The sequence below is a fragment of the Carettochelys insculpta genome, chromosome 16, assembly GCF_033958435.1.
Source record: "Carettochelys insculpta isolate YL-2023 chromosome 16, ASM3395843v1, whole genome shotgun sequence".
Taxonomy (NCBI): domain Eukaryota; kingdom Metazoa; phylum Chordata; order Testudines; family Carettochelyidae; genus Carettochelys; species Carettochelys insculpta.
This window is the reverse complement of record NC_134152.1, coordinates 5,223,936-5,243,330: the sequence shown is the minus strand read 5'-3', so window position 1 is coordinate 5,243,330 and position 19,395 is coordinate 5,223,936. Positions and strand designations below refer to the sequence as shown.

Sequence of the window (19,395 nt, the reverse complement as noted above, 5' to 3'; positions counted from 1 at the left end):
TTATCTTCTTCTCAGTTTCAGATATTACAAACCACACACAAATTTAATATGATGCTACTAGAAGGTGAACTTTGGGTCATGCAATACTGTGCCTGTCACTTCTAGTTCACCATTCAAAATTTCAAACATTTCAGTAGAGACCAGAAGCCCTAACCCTTCATGCTCTCAACCCATCCCTCAATGGACACCTTGTTGGTAGTCTCATGTGAGAGGTCAAAGATCTACATCAGAGGTGGGAAAAACTTTTTGGTCTGAGGTGCACATCTGGAAATTATATGGAGGGTCATGAATGTGGATGTTACTGAGGTGGTGGTGGGGGACTCTACAGGGTGTAGCACGGGGAGACTGAGGTTGGGGACAGGAATCATGGGATGTGGCTTTCAACATGGTGATATAGCCAAGCAGCAAGGGTCAACCTGATGAAGGCTTCTTGGCAAGTCCCTGAAGAACTCCCCACCTTGCAAATGCCCCACCCAGAGAGCATGGAGTGGTGGTATGGTAACTGCATCACCCAGGCACTAGTGAGCTGAGGTGCAGGGTGTGTGCGCAGAAGTAGAGTGTCTAAGGACTAACCACCGAAAGTGGTCAGATCATTGCTGCCCCACATCACACTTCCTGGAAGTTGGGCTGACTCCTCCCAGGAAGGCTGTCTTGACTCCTTTCTCCAGCAGGAGCTTGGGTACTGGACTGCAGTGTCCAAGAGGCTGAATGTGGTCCACATGCTGTAGTTTACCCACTCTGAACTACACTGTTGCTACAAGTGATGCCTCCACGGCAGAGTGCAGGCACAGGGGAAGGAGGGAAACAAAGGGGTCACAATATGGAGAAACCTGTTCGAGGTTGTTTGTGTAGTAGGTCTTCAGGAAACAAAGGATTTCACTTTGAAAGGTGTTAATCCAGCACTTTTCACTGGCATCAACCTCCCTTTAAAAACATATCAACCACCCCAATGTAATGCAGAGAAGAAAATAGAAAAGTATCCATACCAAACCAGGAAGAATTGGTGCAAGCCACATGTGTCTGCCATCACCACTGTCATTAACACCGTCAATGAGTTTGTCTGGAGTTCGGACATCTCCACACACACCCTCTAAAATGTTGACACTGTCTGGAAAAGCTGCGATGTCTGAAACAAAACTTTAAGCTTAACTAACCAAACAGGAGGAGTGAAAAAAATCTGTTGTTTTACACCCCATATTTTTTTCTACCACACTTCAGGGTAAAATATATTCTCCTGAGCACCACGGATTATACAATCCTCCTTACAGCTAGGCTCAATCACACAGATGGGCAAGACGTCAGAGGAGTCCAGGGTAGCCGGGATGAACTGGGGTGTGAGCCACCTAGGCTGTAGCATGGGAAGAAACAGGCCTTAGGTGGAAGAAGACTACTTCCCTTGGTGTGGTGTGCATGAGTCTGGGGGAAAGGACTTGTTGTGGGCACTTTGGTTTGTGCTGTTGCTTCACCGTTTCATTTTTGTTGTTGAATTCCCTTAAGTTTCTCCTCCCATTTCAGTCCATCGGTTTGTACCTGTTCTCATGCCTAACATTCCTTTATAGAAACGGTTACAGAACCATTGGTGAATTTCAGTTTTGTGCCAGGAGTTTCTGAACCTCCAAGGCAGAGGACTTAAATTCCCGACCCAGCAAGGAATAGGGGCAGACTCACTACTTAAGGACATCTCCAGCACAGGGAGTGTTTGGTCCAGCATTGAGACACTTGAAAATGCCTAAATGAATGAAGTATTGGAGGGGTAGCCATGTTAGTTTGGATCTGTAACAGCAACAAAGGGTCTTCTGGCATCTTATAGACTAACAGAAAAAGTTTTGAGCATGAGCTTTTGTGAGCACAGACTCACTTCATCTGATGCTGGTCTTGGAAATCTGCAGGGCCAGGTATAAATAAGCCAGAACAAGGGTGGGGATAACAAGGTTAGCTCAGTCAGCAAGGTTGGATGAAATATGCCTAACTCCCACAGACTTCAAAGTAGGTATCTCTGACTTCATAAGCACAGTTCCATCCTCACAGATAAGAGTTTCCTCCCCATAGTTTTCTGTGATGGATTTTTAATATGAACTTGTGAAGGTTCTTCATGTGAAACTTGGCTTGGTGCGGTGTCCATTGAAAAATAATCATCCTCAGCAGACTTATGATCTCTTGGAGGTTCGACTCTATAGTGCCATGCCCTTACAGTTTCAATAAATATTTTCTCTGTGGTGGTTTGTCTGAGTAATTCCAGGCACGTCAGTGAATATGTGGGTGCGAGGCTGCCCTTGTCATAACTTAGTATAAGCATAACAAATAACAGGTGATACTGGTAGTCATGTAGCACTTTTAAGACTAACAAAATCATTTATGAGGTGATGAGTTTTCGTGAAGCAGACCCACTTCTTCAGATCTGGAATCATCACCTCATAAATGATTTTGTTAGTCTTTAAAGTTCTACGTGACTGCTTTTTCTGTTTTGTGAAAGCGGTGTTTGTTGCTTGTTCCAATCTAATAAGTTTGTTTTTGCGGTTTTGTAATAAGTAATGCAGCAATTTTGTCCGCTGATAAGTAAATTTTTCCTCAGCAAAAGGAACAGTCTGCCATGCTTGCCAAAATACTATAATGTTACAATTCATTCATTAGGTGAGGTCCCAGACTCCTTTATGGAGACTATTCTCTCACAAACTCTTTTCAAGACAAACTTAGGAAAAGTCTTCCTGATCTTGGATCAGTTTCAAGAGATATATGCCCTTGGTTCTTCCAAAGATTTGAGCCCATCAAAAAACATCTCAGCCTTCCAATTCCTGTGACTTTTGGAAAGCATGGATTCCTGTGAAAACAGTTCTGTGGGACATGCTGCACCTTTGAGATCTACAGTATCTTCTCCTAGGTAACTGGAGCTACCAACTTGACATCAGGAACAAGCTGCTAATTCTTCATCCAGCAAAGACTCACAACAGTGATGACTCTCAAGTAACAAGTAACAAAAAAATATCCATTGGAACCCTTTTCTATATAACCAGTTACAAGCCTCTCCAGCTAGAGAGACAGGAAGTTGATTTGTTTAAAACAGTGGAGAGCCAGACACATCTGGCACCACAATTTCAGAGGATGCAGAGTTATTGCAGGAAGAAATGCACCAGGAGCTACATCCCAGTACCAAGGTAGTATGAGAATACCTTAAAAAGTTTACTTGTGTGGTGTAGCAGAAGAAATTGGAAATCTTGAATTTAGGGGTCAAACAGGCCAAAAGTTGGTATTCTGCTAATTTTCGAAAACTACGCCCCTATTGCAGGGACATGATGGAAAATGCTGAAATACAAGAGGGAGGGAGAGGGATCCTGTTCTTAAGCCAAACAATCCATGAAACGTTGAAGCAGAAACTAGAATTATGTAAAGCATTCCTTGGAGCTTCAGGTTTCACAGAGGAAAAGAAACCAGAGACTAATGTCAGTGAGCCCCTGAAACTGGCCAGTGAAACATTCCTCCTGCACACCCTGCCAGAAGAAGTTGAGTTGCAGGGAAAACTGGTCTAGGACTGTGGAGGATAGTGGGACCATCGCCTAGGGATGTAATATTCCATTTAATTGGTTAACCGGTTTAATTGATTAACTCTAAACTGGAGACTACGTATGGGAGAGAAAGAGAAGCTCAGTTTGGTAAAGGATACTGTTTTCAGTGAGTAAAATTTTGTCTCCATGCTCATTATACAACTCTAGTCCATTCAAACCAATATAGTATGGATCACCCCAGCTTGTTAGAAGCTGAAACTGGAAAATAACTGAAAGATGCTATTAAGGAAAATTTTGATTCTAACATTTTTTTCAATTTCAGAAGAAAGTTATCAGAGAATATAAAATCTACAACATGAATAAATGGCTGTGCAGCCCACCTGTGTGTCGTCAATTACAGGGGCACATGCTATTTAGCACATCAGACATTTTCTTCCACAGCCTTAGACATGTGGGTAACATCTTGCATCACTTTTTTTCATTCATTTACTACTTTCACTAATTTATTGTCAGAATGGTCAGATATTCCTTTCTTGACTTAGACTGCTTCTACCACAAGCCATCTTCTCTCTAATTAATAAGCTGCTTTCCCTTTTTTACACACATTCTCCTCAAGCAGCACATCTTTCCTTAGGTGAAGATCACATGATGAGCCAATTAACCATGAAACTAAATAAGCTATGCACAAATACACAGCACAGGCATTCTGATTTGCAATTCAGGAGAGGATTCAGGTAACTATAAAGCCCATTTAGCTGACGACTTATGTAGGCTTCAATTATTTGGAATGCAGATTCATCAGTTCTGATTCCAGAAGGGACATTATGGTTATCAAGTCTTGTCTCGTTCACAATACAAGCCATAAAACTTATCCTGGTAATTCCTGTGCCAAGTATTTCTGATTCAGGAGCAACATGTTGGAGGTTAAGAGGGGAGGGGGCCATATGCGCCCCCAAATGCCATGGGTGGGAGGGGCAAGGGCCGGCAGCACCCAGAGTCCCTGGTTATTCAGGAGGACTGGCAGTGCAGCCTGGTACCTGCAGCAGGTGTCTGCCCCTCCCTCCTGGGCACTCACCAGCAGTGGCGGGGAAAGCAAAGCAGTGTGGCCCTAGCTTCTGCTCCCCTCGTGAGTCTCCTGAGCGAGAGAGTGGGACCGCCCCCATGCTCACCATCAGGAAGCGAAGCAATGCGGCTGGGGGAGCAGAGTGACTTGGGCTGTCTTGCTCTGCTTCTCCAGCCACTGCTGGCAAGCGCAGGGTGGCTGGATCACTGCTGCCTGCACCAATCTCCATCCCTGGGATGCTGCCGGGCTGCACTGGCTGGGAGAAGAGGTGGGGGGTATAGCAAGGAGAGGGAGGGATGGAGCAGGAGAGGGAGGTTGCCCTGGCACTTCTGTGGGCTGTGGTCGTAAACCCAGTCATCCATGTTCTGAATGAACAAGATCAGGGCATTTACAAAAAACATCCCGTTTTGATTTCAAGCCCTCTCGCTGGCGTGGAGTTCACTACTTCGTCTTGTAAATTGTTTGAATTGTTAATCACCTTCACTGCTAAAAAAAGAAACCTTACTGCCAAGCTGAATTTGTCCAGCTTGAACTTCCAGCCACTGCACTTCTGATTAAACTGTTTGCACTAAGTGAGAATTGAAGACCTTGCATCATCCTTTTCAGAGGGATGGAAGAGGGGCACCAGCCACATGCCCACTCCCAGGCTGGGAGAGCGCCAGGACAAGCCCTTTCACCCAAGGCCCTTCCTCTCCCCATCCCTGCTCCATTTTTCCCTGCTCCCTGTGCCCCCAGGGGAGGCATCGCAGGGGACTAGCTAGGCCATGGGGCTAGTGCCCACAGCAGGAGTCCACATCATGACCCCGCCGCATTTCCACCCCGTCCCTCAAAGTGGCATGACTGGAGAACAGCGCCACATGACTTGGAGTCATCTTGCTGCACCTTCCCCGGCACTGCCAGTAAGTGTGGAGGGGAGGGGCACGATGCAGACTCCTGCTGCCAGCACCAGCCCTCCAACTCTCTAGTCCTTTTGTCTATCTTGGGGATGAACGTAGCCCCAGGTGCACTCCATGTGCCCCCCGATACTGTTAGTCCTTGTGCTGGACTAATCCCAGTCCCACATACTGAATGGGAATAGCAATTGCCATGCTGGATCAAGCCAGAGTCCACCGAGTCCACTCTTCTATCTCCAAAAGTGGCCAAGGCTTAGATACTTAGCACGAAAGTGCAAGAAGCCCCACAGTATGTAGATATAGGATAATATGCACCTCCCAACTTGATGGGGCTTTATGAAAATAAGCTTATGAATAGGAGTATGCATGACAGGAAAATCTTTTATGCAAAATACTTCATATGAGCCATCGTTGGAAAAGCTGCAAATCTGTTGAACGTGTATATTCTATTTGTGCATATGTATCGCTCCTGCACTTGAGGTTAGTAGACAAACTATAAACCTGTTTTAGTAACCTAGACAGGCTGAATAGTAACAGAGGGAAAGCCGTGCTAGTCTATACACTATCAAAACAAAAAGCAGTCAAGTAGCACTTTAAAGACTAGCAAAATAGTTTATTAGGTGAGCTTTCGTGGGACAGACCCACTTCTTCTGTCCCACGAAAGCTCACCTAATAAACTATTTTGCTAGTCTAGACAGGCTGAGTGAGGGCCATAAGGTAATTCAGAAACTTGATGGCTCATTGATAAGGACATTGATCTGTAAATGGGTTTGTTTTTCCTACGGACCAGCCAGTCAGAGGGGTCTCAGAGTCCCCACATGGACATGTGACCATATCACCTGATGGTGGAATCCATCTTTAATTTTGTACTTTTCCATGGGGTGTGGGAGAATCAAAGGCTTCCCACCCTAGAGAGATTCTACATGAGGCAAGGGAAGTAAACTGCTGTTGTTTATTCATAAACCCAGTGTAATAATTGTCACTGAGGAGAAGCAAACAGCTGTGAATATCTCTCATTGACAAAAAGGGCAAACATTTTATGAGCTTGTATAAAACTTTATACAGAGTAAGATGAATTTGGGGTTCTGGTCCCATTGGGGCTGTGCACCTGGGTGCCACGGCAAGTCTTTTTGACAGAGCTTTCCCAGAGCTGAGCTGATGTCAATGTCTGTATTATTCTGCTATGGCCTAGGACCCCAACTCTGGGTTGATGCTGGAGGAGATGAAGGGTATGGCTTAGCAGGACAGGATGCCTCAAAGGGCAGCTATGTGGGCTCAGTGGTATTTCAGCACATCAAGTGACCATCTCAAGGGGATCTCTGAGACCTAACCCAACACACTAACTGCTAACAGAAAGAGGCTTGAACCCTGAGAAGCAGGTGGATTTATGGCCTTTTAAACCTTGTTTTTAATGCTTACTGTTTTGATGCTGAATAGTTTTGATATTTGTGAAAACGTCCAATCCTTCTTTGAATCTTATTAAGTTCATTGTCTCAATGACATCCTGGAGCAATACATTTGTATGAAAAAACATTATCTTATATCACTTTTGAATTTACTGTCTCTCAATTACCTTGAATATTATCTTCTTTTATTTGGAAACTGAAAAAAAGAAATTCCAAATCTACCTTCTCATGTCTGGGAAATGTGTTTAAAAATATGCAATTAATATAGTTTAGTACAAACCATTGTTACATCCTGACGTACATTCATGTCAATAGCTTTTATCCTTCCTATTTAAATCTTGTCTAGCTTTATTCTGGATGGTGAATATAAGAGGTAGTTTCTGGACAGGATCCAGAATTAGAGGTGGAGCCAGTGCAGAGCTATGGTTACATGTTCATGCTCTATTGTATATGCAATTTCTATTTACTCAGATTTTATGATGCCTCTCTCAGGCTTTTCGTACCTCACAAATTAAAATGAAACCAGAGAGAACCCTAAAAATGCTGGGGTCCAGAGAGCAGGGATTCAGGAGACCAAAAGAACAGAACTGCAATGCATATAACAATCATAATAAAAACAAACCCAAAATACTGTATATAATAACCATAGAATCACAGACTACTAGAACTGGAAGGGACATCCAGAAGTCATCAAGTCCAGTCCCCTGCCCTCATGGCAGGACCATGTTAGATATTTAGATATCCCTGTCAGATATTTATCAAACCTGTTCTTATATATCTCCAGTGATGGAGATTTTACAACCACCCTCGGTAATTTATTCCAATACTTATACAAGTAGTAATAACAACAACAATAAATAAATAAATACATAAAAGTGTGAAAATGATTGGCAGGGCCATCCTTACAATTTATGAGGCACTATGAAACCCTCTACCCACATGCCCCAGCGCCTGACTTGTTCCAAACCCCAGCCTAGGTTCCCCTGTGCTCTCTTGGTCTCCTCCTGATGGCACCTTACCTAGGAGAGTAAGGTGGCCTCCCAGGAGGAAACAGTGGTGATAACCAGGGAACCGGCCACCACCTCAGCATTTGCATGCTCACATTGTCATAATTTGGGGCACCACCAGCATAGCAGGTAAGAGCAGCTGACCCACTCTTACCTGTGCTCCCAAAATTTTCAAGTGCCCTATGCAGCCACAGATTCTGCATATACATAGGGATAGCCCTGATGACAGGGAAGGATACAACCACTTGGCATCAATGGTGCTTCATAATCCATACTGGCTTGTTCCATTCCCTTTGAACCAGTTCTGCTAAAATGCATAAGAAAAATGACAAACTCCTGACACAAGGAAGAACAGACATCCTTCACCAAAAAAAGCAAAAACAAACTTGCAAATTTGGAGAATATATCCAACTGCTTTCACCAAAGGAATTCTCTAGAGAAACTACAGGAAAAACGTTGAGAGCTGAGTGCAGAATTCCCCATTTTATCTGTACACACAACTAAGTGCATATTTAAGTGCATGCAATTTTAATAAAGTATGTCCAGAGTACTTGATATTTTTATCTTTGCTCTTGAGGAAGGTGCATCCAAACAGACTTCAATGACTAGGAAAGAGAATGGTAAGTGTACATAGAACGAACGTTCTACTTTACCTCCCATATGGTCTGATAATCTGTTGGGGCTTCAAGTAGTCCATAAAGAGAATTTCTTGCGCAAAGTCAAAGTGACAGTTGCCTGGTCCCTTGCGGATAAGAAAGCCCTCTGGCGGGGAGATGCAATGCCCATCCAGTAGTACATGTGCTACCTTTGCCTATGGAAAGAACACCTTATTTTAAATCATATGGGTCTAGTAAAATTATGTGAATTTCAGACTGAAAAACTTTATTATTAAAAGATATTTTTAATATTTTACTTATTTAATCTCCTTTTAGACAAATTCAGTGGAATCTGAATTCTTTCAAAAATGAAGGCACAAAATTAAGACCATTAAAAGATTTAAAAAATCATGATTAATTGTGTTTAAAAAATAATCATAATATATCACCATTTTAATCAGTGCTAAACAATAATAATTGATTGAAGTATTTTTTATGTTTTACACATTGTCAAATATATTTTCAGTTACAACCCAAAATGCAAAGTATCTAGTGCTCATTTTCTATTATTTTTTATTACAAATATTTGTGCTGTAAAAAGGTAAACAAAAAAAATAGTATTTTTCAATTCACCTGGAACAAGTACTATAGTACAATCTCTGCATTGTGAAAATGCAATTTATATGTGTAGAAAAATAAATGAAAAACTTTAGAGCCTTTAAGTCCATTCTCTCCAACTACTTGTTCAGCCAATCACTAAAACAAATTTGTCAACATTTACAAGAGACAATGCTGCCCACTTCTTATTTACATCCAAGATGACAAGGGTTCTGGGGGACACATTACTGATGTTGTGGAGTTTCTGGAGGAAGTGAGTAATGTCTTGGAGGTAGCTGACCATTTATGGGGTGATGATTTGAGGATGGTTTCTATGGGTCCTAACAATATTCTTCTAGAAAGTGTACTGTGGTCTGCCTGGGTTTTATTAATAGGTTAATTATGTTGGAATGTACTGAAGTGTCCACATGATGGCTCCTGATGTCATTGATGTCATGGAGTTCTGCCTGTGGTTGTGAAGTTACTCTCTTATTTTGGTTTTTGTATTCATCGGCTATTGTCAAGAATTTTGATAATCATTTTGGGTTTCCTTCAAGATCTCCAGGTAGAAAATGTGATAAATTATTATGCTTAGATAAGACTCACCTTCACTAGATGTGAGATAGACTAGCTTCTCTGCTATTATATGTAGGGAATAGGGTATTACCATTAGCATTACTACTGGTATTACTATTACCATTAGTGGTCCCTGCAAATCCAAACACTTTTCTATCACTCCTCAGTTCTTAGAGTTAATTAAAATGACTCCACAGGGTTTAGTTCACTGCCATAAGCAGTAGATAATATACATTATCCATTCCTACAGAATAGATGGATGTGGCCTGTTCAACATACCTGGGGGTGAAGTTTGAAATATAATGAAGTTCGATAACAACTGAGGCATCTTTTAGAAAGCAACTCTTGTTGGCATTTTATACTAGGATAAAATAATCAAGAGGAGAACAAAAATTAACTCCAGGTAAGAAAGTCACAGAAGACTGGGCTCCAAACTGTTATCAGTATCTTTCCTAATTAGATTTTCTATGAAAGAGTATCCCATGCTTTAGAACCTCAATGTATTAGGAGTTAATGCCACATTTAAGGAATCCATGCTGTTTCCTTTTAACACCTAATAATCAGACCTAACAGTTATTTTCAAATAATTTGGCACCATGGGCTATTGTGTGTCTTGATGAAGAAGAATCAGGCCCTGTGAATTTCTGAGAACGATCTCTCATTCTTTTTCTGCATTTGCTGTTTGTGAAGCAAGACAGGGATTCATTAAACCTGCCATACACCTCCGGGTCAGATAATTTAGAAGGATTTATGCTATTCCATTAAATACAGCCACATTCATTTTTCAAAACACAAATTTTCTAATGGTCGGTTAAACATTTCTGCTGGCAATGACACTTTTCTTCCACTCACCCCTCTATAGGTATCCTCTGGAGATTTATTATAGTTCCAAAAGCGAAGCCCTGCAATATTTTCAGCTTTATCAAAATGGATTGTGACCATGTGATCTTCCCCATAAGTGAAAGGAATAAGCCACATGTGGTTATCTTCAACAGTGATGTTAGTCCCATCTATTAACCTACAAACACAGGAAAATCCTTGAGTGATGGACTGGCAATTGTTGAGCAATGGGAAATAGCACGAGAAAACAGTACACAGAAGGGACACAAAACTGCTTGCAGGAAAACACGCGCCTTATTTCTAGTCTGAAATTTGAGTAGTTTCAGCCTCAACAGAAGAGAATTTATTGCAACTTTGTCTGAATGTTTAAAAAGCCCTCTGAACCAGTGGTTCTCAAACTGGGGTTGGTAAGTCACATCAGGGGTTCTGGCTATGATCAACACCACGGCCCTCCCCCAGTGACGCCTGCATGATGAAGAACAGCTGTTTGGGGGAATGCAAGCGGTGCTGGGAGGTAGGAGTGGGGAATGGGTGTGCTCAGGGAAGGGGGTGGAAAGAGGCATGGAAAAGGAGGGTCAGGGGGAAGCGCAGGCAGGAAGAGGTGAGGTGGAGCTTGGGGGGGAAGAGCTGGAATGGTGGTAGGGCCTTGAGATAAGTGAGGGATGAGTGCCCCTGGGAAAAATGAGAAGGTGGCTTGGAGTTCATGAAATTTTTAAAATCAAAGTGCAGGTCCGAGGGAGGTTAAGGTTAGAGAATTGCTGCACTATATGATATCATCATACAATTAAAGACAATGAGTACAATGTTCAAGAGTCTAAGTCACTGAGGAACTTTTGAACATTTTGCACAGTATCATAATGCATACTTACAAGAAGATAAATTAACGCTGAATTAGATAAAGAGAAGTTACTCACTGTAGTAACGATGGTTCTTCGAGATGTGTCCCCGTGGGTGCTCCACGATAGGTGTCGGGCTCGCCCCGGCGCCGCAGGTTGGATCTTTCCAGCAGTTTCTGATGGACCGCGCATGCGCCAGTGCGTGACGCTCCCTTGCGCGCTCCCGGCCACGTGTGCGATCCGGTCCCCGCCAGTTCCTTGACCAACCGCCTCGGATGCTCCTGAAAAATACTAAACAGAGATCCGAAGCGGGGAGGATGGGCGGGTGGTGGAGCACCCACAGGGACACATCTCGAAGAACCATCGTTACTACGGTGAGTAACTTCTCTTTCTTCCTCGAGTGTCCCCGTGGGTGCTCCACGATAGGTGACTACCCAGCAGTAACCTAAGATAGGAGGTGGGTAATCGGTTTATGTGCAGCTTGTCCCCGAGAGGACCGCTGTCGAGAGACGGGTATCCTCTTGGAATACCCTGTGAAGGGCATAATGCTTGGCGAAGGTGTCATAGGATGACCAGGTCGCCGCTCTGCAAATGTCTTTTAGCGCAATGGCCTTGAAAAAGGCTGTTGATGCCGCCACCGCCCTAGTGGAGGGAGCCCTCGGTGGGGCCAGTAATTTATGCAGGATACGATGTGCTTCGAGATTCTCTGCGAAGAGAGACCTTCTCCTTTTGATTTGGGAGCGAGAGAGACTAGGAGTCTATCCGTTTTCCGGAAGGACTTAGTCCTGTCTATATAGAAAGCCAGCGCCCTCCTCACGTCCAGGAGGTGTAGGAGCGCCTCTTTGTTGGAGTTATGAGGCTTTGGATAAAACGAGGGTAAAACTATAGGTTCGTTAATATGAAACTCTGAAGAAACTTTGGGAACAAAGGCTGGATGCAGCCGTAAGGTTACCGCCTCCTTGGAAAATACTGTGCAGGGTGGTGTTGCCATAACTGCCGCAAGCTCGCTCACCCTGCGAGCTGACGTGATTGCAAGAAGGAAGGTTGTCTTTATCGTAAGGAAACGGAGGGAAACCATGACTAAGGGTTCAAACGGTGGTCCCGTTAGCACATTAAGCACCAGGTCCAAGCTCCATGAAGGTGGAAGCGGTTTCCAAGGGGGGTATAGGTTTACCAGCCCTTTGAGGAACCTGGTAACCATGGGATGGGCAAACACCGTGTGCCCTTCCTCTTCATGTCTGAAAGCCGATATAGCGGCAAGGTGGACCTTCAACGAGGATAGGGAGAGTCCGCCTCTCTTGAGGTCCAGTAAATACTCTAGTATTACAGGTATAGGCGCAGCAAGGGGGGCTAATTGCTTGGTAGAACACCATACAGTGAATCGAGTCCATTTTTGCTTATAGGTCTTCCTGGTGGAAGTCCTCCTGCTACTTTCTAGGACTTGTTGCACTCCCTCCGTACACGTGCTCTCTAGGGAGCTGAGCCATGGATTAACCATGTTTGCAGTCGCAGGCCTCGGGGGTGTGGATGCCCTATGGACCCCTGGGCTTGCGTGAGCAGATCAGGCACCACTGGGAAGGGCATCGGTGGACGGTCCGACATGCGCAGGAGTAAGGGAAACCATTGCTGTCGATCCCACGTTGGGACTACTAGGATCATTTGGGCTTTCTCTCTCCTGGCTTTCTGCAAGACTTTGTGGATAAGCACTGTGGGAGGAAATGCGTAGAGCAGGGGGCCCCTCCACGAGATCGCGAATGCGTCCCCCAGGGACCCCCGTCCCAGTCCTGCCCTGGAGCAGAATCGTGAGCACTTCTTGTTGTGTTGAGTGGCAAACAGGTCTATCTGGGGAAATCCCCATGCGTGAAAAATCAGTCGTAGCAGATCGGAATGGATCTGCCACTCGTGTGTGAGTGCGAAGCGCCTGCTCAGCTGGTCTGCCTTCACATTGTGAGCGCCTGGTAAATACGAGGCTTTCAAGGTTATATTGTTGGCGATGCACCAGTTCCACAATCGGACTGCTTCCGCACATAAGGCACGGGACCGAGCTCTTCCTTGCCAATTTATATAAAACATGGTGGAGGTATTGTCTGTACTGATCCCGACTACTTTGCCTTGTATACGGTCTCAAAAGTGTTTGCAGGTGTTGAACACTGCTCTGAGCTCCAGTATATTTATGTGCAGTGACTGTTCCGTGGAGGACCACAGTCCTTGCGTCACCTTTTCGCCCATGTGTGCTCCCCACCCTATGTGGGAGGCGTCGGTAGTGAGAAAAAACAGATATTTGTGGTTGGTGAAAGGGCACCCCTGTTAGCATGTTCTTGGGGTTCACCCACCATTGCAGGGATCTGCGCACCTCTGTCGTGGGCGACACCACCCTGTGGACGGCGTGTGCTGCCGGTTTGTAGACGCTCGCCAGCCAGTGCTGCATGCTGCACATATGCAATCGGGCGTTCTGTACCACAAACGTTGCTGCTGCCATGTGGCCCAGCAGCTGTAAGCACGTCAGAACCGGCATCGTAGGGCTGAAGGTGATGACTTGCACAAGGGAACCAACGGCACAAAAGCGGGCATCTGGTAGATAAACCCTTGCTGTGATGGAATTTATACGTGCCCCTATGAACTGTATGTCCTGTGCGGGGTCTATCTTTGATTTTGCCAGATTGATGACCAGGCCCAGCGAAGAGAACGTGTCTGCTGTGACGCGTATCATGCGAAGTACCTCCTCCTTCGAGGCCCCTTTCAGTAGGCAGTCGTCCAGATATGGGAATATAAACACCCCCTGTCTGTGCAGGTAGGCTGACACCACTGCCAAGGTCTTGGTGAAGACTCAGGGGCCCAAGGAGAGGCCGAACGGCAGAACCTTGTACTGAAAATGTTCTTTGCCTACCATAAACCGGAGGAAACGCCTGTGAGCCGGGTGAATAGTTATGTGGAAATACGCGTCTTGTAAGTCGAGAGCTGCGAACCAATCTCCATCGTCCAGTGCCGTAAGTATAGAGGCGACTGTGATCATCCAAAAGCGTTGCTTGCGCAAGTACCGGTTGAGGCCTCGAAGATCTAGGATGGGCCTCCAGCCTCCTGTCTTTTTCTCTGTGAGGAAGTATCTTGAGTAGAACTCTTTCCCTCGGAGTTGCTCCGGCACTCTTTCCACTGCCCCTATAAGCATAAGATGGTCTACCTCCTGCTTGAGTCTCGCTTCGTGGGAGGCGTCCTTTAGGTGGGGTCTGGGTGGAGGTCGTGGTGGTGGGAGGGACTAGAAGGGAATGGTGTAACCCGTGGCTATGATCTCCAGTACCCATTTGTCTGTGGTGATCTTTTGCCACTGGTCGTAGAATGGTCGGAGGCGATGGTGGAATAGTAGCTTTGGATGACATTGCGCGATGGTAGTGATAGTGCAGCCCTCGATCTGTGTGTCAAACTTGTGGCCTTTGGCCCTGCCCCGAGGACGCATGGCTCTGTTGAGAACATCGCCTGGGAGTTCTGTACTGTTGGTGCTGTTGATGTCGCCCTTGCTCGTAGCCCCTGTGGTACTGGGGACGCTGTGGTTGATACTGATATCGTCTTTGTTGGGGGTAATACTTCTTCTTTCTGTATGGAGGCGTGTAAATCCCCAAGGTCCTGAGAGTAGCTCTTGAGTCTTTACTGGAATGAAGGACCGAGTCGGTTGATTCAGCAAACAGCTTCTGCGTGTCAAAGGGGAGATCAACGATCTTCGCCTGCAGATCCCTCGGGATACCCGATGTCTGGAGCCAGGACTCCCTGCGCATGACCACTGCCGTAGCTGTTGAGCATGCTGCCGTATCCGCTACGTCTAGGGCGATCTGAACTCCTGTCCTCGAGGCTGCGTAGCCTTCCTGCACGATGGCCTTGAGCACCGGCTTCTTGTCCTCTGGAAGCGAGTTTATGAGGGAAGTCAGCCTGGAGTAGTTGTCGAAATTATGGTTCGCTAGATGCGCTGTGTAATTCGCCATTCTCAACAGTAGGGTAGAGGAGGAGTAGACCTTTCTGCCGAACAACTCTAGTTTCTTGGCATCTTTGTGCGTTCCCCCTGTCTTGTACTGAGAAGTTTTCGACCTCTGTTGAGACGATTCCACCACCAGAGAATTTGGTTGTGGGTGGCTGAACAGGAACTCCATGCCCTTCGCCAGGATTAAGTACTTCTTATCCGCTCTCTTGTTTATAGGCGGAGTGGACGCAGGGGTCTGCCATATTGTGGTGGCGGACTCCATGATTGCTTCATCAAGCGGAATAGCTATTTTGGAAGAGGCCGGAGGTCTCAGGTTTTTAAGGAGCTTATGGTGTTTCTCCTGCACCTCTGCTGTTTGGATGCCTTGCGTGAAGGCCACCCTTTTAAACAGCTCTTGGAACTGTTTGAGATCGTCCGGAGGATGGACGTCCCCTGGGGCCGTAGCCTCGTCAGGGGAAGATAGCGAGGAACCACTAGGGTAAGCCTCTCTGGACCCCTCTGGGTCCTGTTGACGGTGATACATCCTCTCGCTAGATACTTGCAAGGGAAAATCTCAGGGTTCCAGAATCAACTCCCCCTGAGATATCTGCGTTTCCGTCCCCGTCCGCGATTGCCCTCGGGGATATTGAACCGTCTGGGGGGATCTGTCCCTGGGAGTATGCCTATGGTGTCTATGCCCTGCGTGATAGGGGCGACCATGGCAACACAGGCACTGTTCCGGAGATGGAGACCTGGACCACTCTGGAGGCGCATAACCCTGCGTCTGGGGAAGCGAGATCGTCTGGGTGATTGAGATAATGGAGAGACTGATTTGTGGCAGTGCTCCAGGGGTTCAAAGCCCAGGAAGGGCGATGGTGGTCTGAGCCATGGTGATGCTGGCTGTAGGAATGGGGATGGGGGCTCAGGGTATACTGGAGGTGACCCCTGCCGCCCCGTTGGAGTCCGCAGCATAAGTGGAGGGCTTAGAGCGAGTAGCCCTGCAGCCCTGTCTGGAGAAGGGCTGCAGTGCCGGGTTTTCTGTGCTGCCTTTCCCCTCCCCTGTGGGGCTGACTCCGCCCCTTTCCGCGTCGGGGATCTCGGCCCCGCTGTCTGCGCCGCGCTCGGCACGCTCCGCTGCGGTGCCGCGCAGGTGGTCTCCCCCAGTGCCTGCAGGCCGTGTGCCTGCGAGCTCTGCACCGCCGGTTCCCCGGGGGTTGGTGCCGATAGCTGCGGTGCCGCTGGTTCCGGCGCTTGCCTGGCCGCTGCCCTGCCCGCAGTGCGGGGCGGCTGTTTGATTATCAGAGGCTCAGCCTCTGCCACATGTCTCCGCGCTGCCGCCACTCAGCTGTGACTGCGGCTGGGAGCTATGCGCTCCACCCGTCCCGCTCGCTGTGGCTGCCAGCAGGGATCGGGTTGGTGAAAGCTTCCTCCGTTTTTGTGCTGATGGGGTTAGGGAAGCAGCTTTCCTTTTATGGGCCCCTGCGGGTCCCTCCTGCTGAGGCCGCTCCGGCGCGTCTGGCTGGAGGGCCTTGTCAAAGAGCAGCATTTTCAGCCGCATCTCTCTGTCCTTCCTTGCTCTGGCTGTGAGCTTTGCGCAGAAGGAGCATTTCTGGGTGACATGAGATTCCCCGAGGCACCTAATGCACTGACTATGCCCATCGGAGGCCGGCATCGCTTCGCGACATGACTCTCACTTTTTGAATCCTGAAGAGGACATTGTGGTGAGTCTTTGAGTTGTTAATAGGGTACTTAGCACCTTCTCTGTGCCTGTTCCCCTCTCGGACTCAGCCTGCCGCGGCAGGAGGCCTAATGGCCTTACGTTCCCGGGCCTCCACTGCTCCGCTTGCTACTAAGGCTGTAAAACTTTACTTTTTACTCTCTTTTCTTTTTTTTTTTTTGAAAACAATAACAAGCTAACTTAAGCTAAAAGACTGAAAAAGAAACTCTAAACACTTTAAAAACATTAAATACGCTAACTCTGGCCATAGCCTGAGCGGATTCCGTCTGCAGCCGATGGTGGTTAAAGAGGAACTGGCAGGGACCGGATCGCGCACGTGGCCGGGAGCGCGCAAGGGAGCGGTGCGTGCTGGCGCATGCACGGTCCGGCAGAAACTGCTGGAAAGATCCGACCTGCGGCGCTGGGGCGAGCCCGACACCTATCTTGGAGCACCCACGGGGACACTCGAGGAAGAACCTTAATTCTGGCATTTCCTAACCTTTGATTGTTTGACTTCATGATTTAATATTCTTTGAACCCAGTTTTTTGTATATGTTCAAGATTTCATTTATGTGAAAAAGAGGGCTAGAGAAAGAAAGGGAGAATATATATAGAAAGAGGCAGAGAACTATATTTAACTAAATATAAGGTGGAAAAGGAGAAACAGGAAAAGGATGAGAGGAAAAGGAAAGGAGGAAAAACTGAACAACTGTGAGATATAATTGCAGAAAGTGTAGGCACCCCAAGCTAGGGTTCAACTTGCTAAAAATTGCCATGCAGCTAAAAATTGCTATGAGGCAATCTGAGCAGTGGCACAGACTAGCCACCTGAACACAAGCATACCGTGAACAGGGTACATACTTAAGTGGCCAGACTGTAGCAACCACCTGATCTGCCATGATTTGAATGCTCTTTTTAGTGTGCTAGCCCCATCAAGGCAATCTGGCTACACCTACATGTGCTGCTGCTACATCACCTGACTGCTGCGTAAACAGACTCTGAGATGACTCAGGGAAAGATAAAGAATTATTGGAAAAAATAAAACAAGAGATGCAGTAAATGTGGTTCTCAGTTCTGTATTTCGTGAATATATTTTCGTCATGGTTAGTAGGCCAGGTGTTTAAGATAGAGTATATCAGTCCTTTTTAGAGTTGGATAGGGCAGCAATTGTAATTACTGAGGTTATAATCTAAGAACAGAATGAGGATTCAATGCAGTAACTTTTAACGTTCATAACTTTCAGTGATCACATCAGCTGACTTCACATCTGCCTTTTGCTTAACTACAATGACCCTAAAATGTGAGGCATAATTTAAAAAAAGGGGTGACTTTTTAAATAAAATAATATTTTGAACTTAATTCGTTATATAAATACATTACAAATTTTATGATTGGAAAAGCGAGTCATCCAAAAATCAGGAAATGACAAAGTTACTGTTGTTTATGCAGTCTTAACTCTGCTCATGCATGCATGCAGCATGATAAAGGCTTTAATTAAATGATTGCATAGTATGACTTCCAAGAGCCTCTGCAGAGTACGTGTTGAATGATGCTCAGTGAAGGAAAAGGTGTGACAGATTTATTTTTAAATAACTTATTAAGGCTGAAGTAAAATATCATGCTGAATACTTTAAAATATTCTGAGTAAGATGTGAAATTAATTATTCGTATTGATATTTGCTACCAAGTGGATGGTTTCTGTCTGACTTCTAAGCGCTTACTTGTACAGCTGTGACATCTTCTTTCACAAGTTATCTGAACAGAATCTTTTAGGCTTGTTATTTTTAAAAAAATAAATACAGGTTGAACCTCTCTTGTCCGGCACCCTCAGACCTGACTGGTCCCAGATGGGAGAATTTGCTGGCACACGGGACGTCAATATTGTCTAACACTTCTGCTGCTTACTGGGCTCTTAGAAGATATTTGGGGTTACATTACAGGTAAATAACAGCACAGAACACTGAGGACCAGGACTGATGGCTGTAAACAAACTTTATGGGACCATGGGAAACTTGGCCACACCCATGACAAAATGCTGGATTTTGGATGTTGCCAGACAAGAGAGTTCCGGATTAGAGAAGTTCAACATGTGGTAATATCGGGAAACAAGAACTTGCATAAGCCACCGTATTTTATTCTAGGAGGCAAGAACTCCAGTGTTCTCTTGTCTCCACTGAACATACTCCTTGCACTATTAACGTATTATGTCCTATGCACACAAGCTCTCGTTATTTATAATGTGGTTACACCTATGAGGGCAATCAGTGTTGTAGGTGCTGTTTACACATATGGTGGCAGTGTGATCCTATCCCAAGAATCCAATTTATTTTACAGAAAACTTCACTTTCCAGGCATATAACATTTTAAACGCATGAGACAATGCACAATGAATAAGGTGGTGTTCCCAGGAAAACTACT

The 19,395-nt window shown here is 45.8% G+C and overlaps 1 protein-coding gene across 3 annotated transcripts in view; it reads right to left on the bottom strand.

Annotated features, from left to right (window-relative positions):
* The window catches only part of KATNIP (katanin interacting protein), a 119,792-nt gene that overhangs the window by 14,665 nt on the left and 85,732 nt on the right, over positions 1 to 19,395 (bottom strand). Inside the window, exons 19-23 of one of the 3 annotated variants that reach the window (XM_075010939.1) lie at positions 10,491 to 10,656; positions 8,523 to 8,680; positions 8,109 to 8,176; positions 3,659 to 3,769; positions 987 to 1,126 (exon numbers count right to left, since the gene is read on the bottom strand). In XM_075010939.1, the coding sequence (XP_074867040.1) occupies positions 987 to 1,126; positions 3,659 to 3,769; positions 8,109 to 8,176; positions 8,523 to 8,680; positions 10,491 to 10,656 (643 nt within the window). The remainder of the gene's footprint in view (positions 1 to 986; positions 1,127 to 3,658; positions 3,770 to 8,108; positions 8,177 to 8,522; positions 8,681 to 10,490; positions 10,657 to 19,395) is intronic. The other 2 variants (XM_075010940.1, XM_075010941.1) reach the window with 2 other exon arrangements.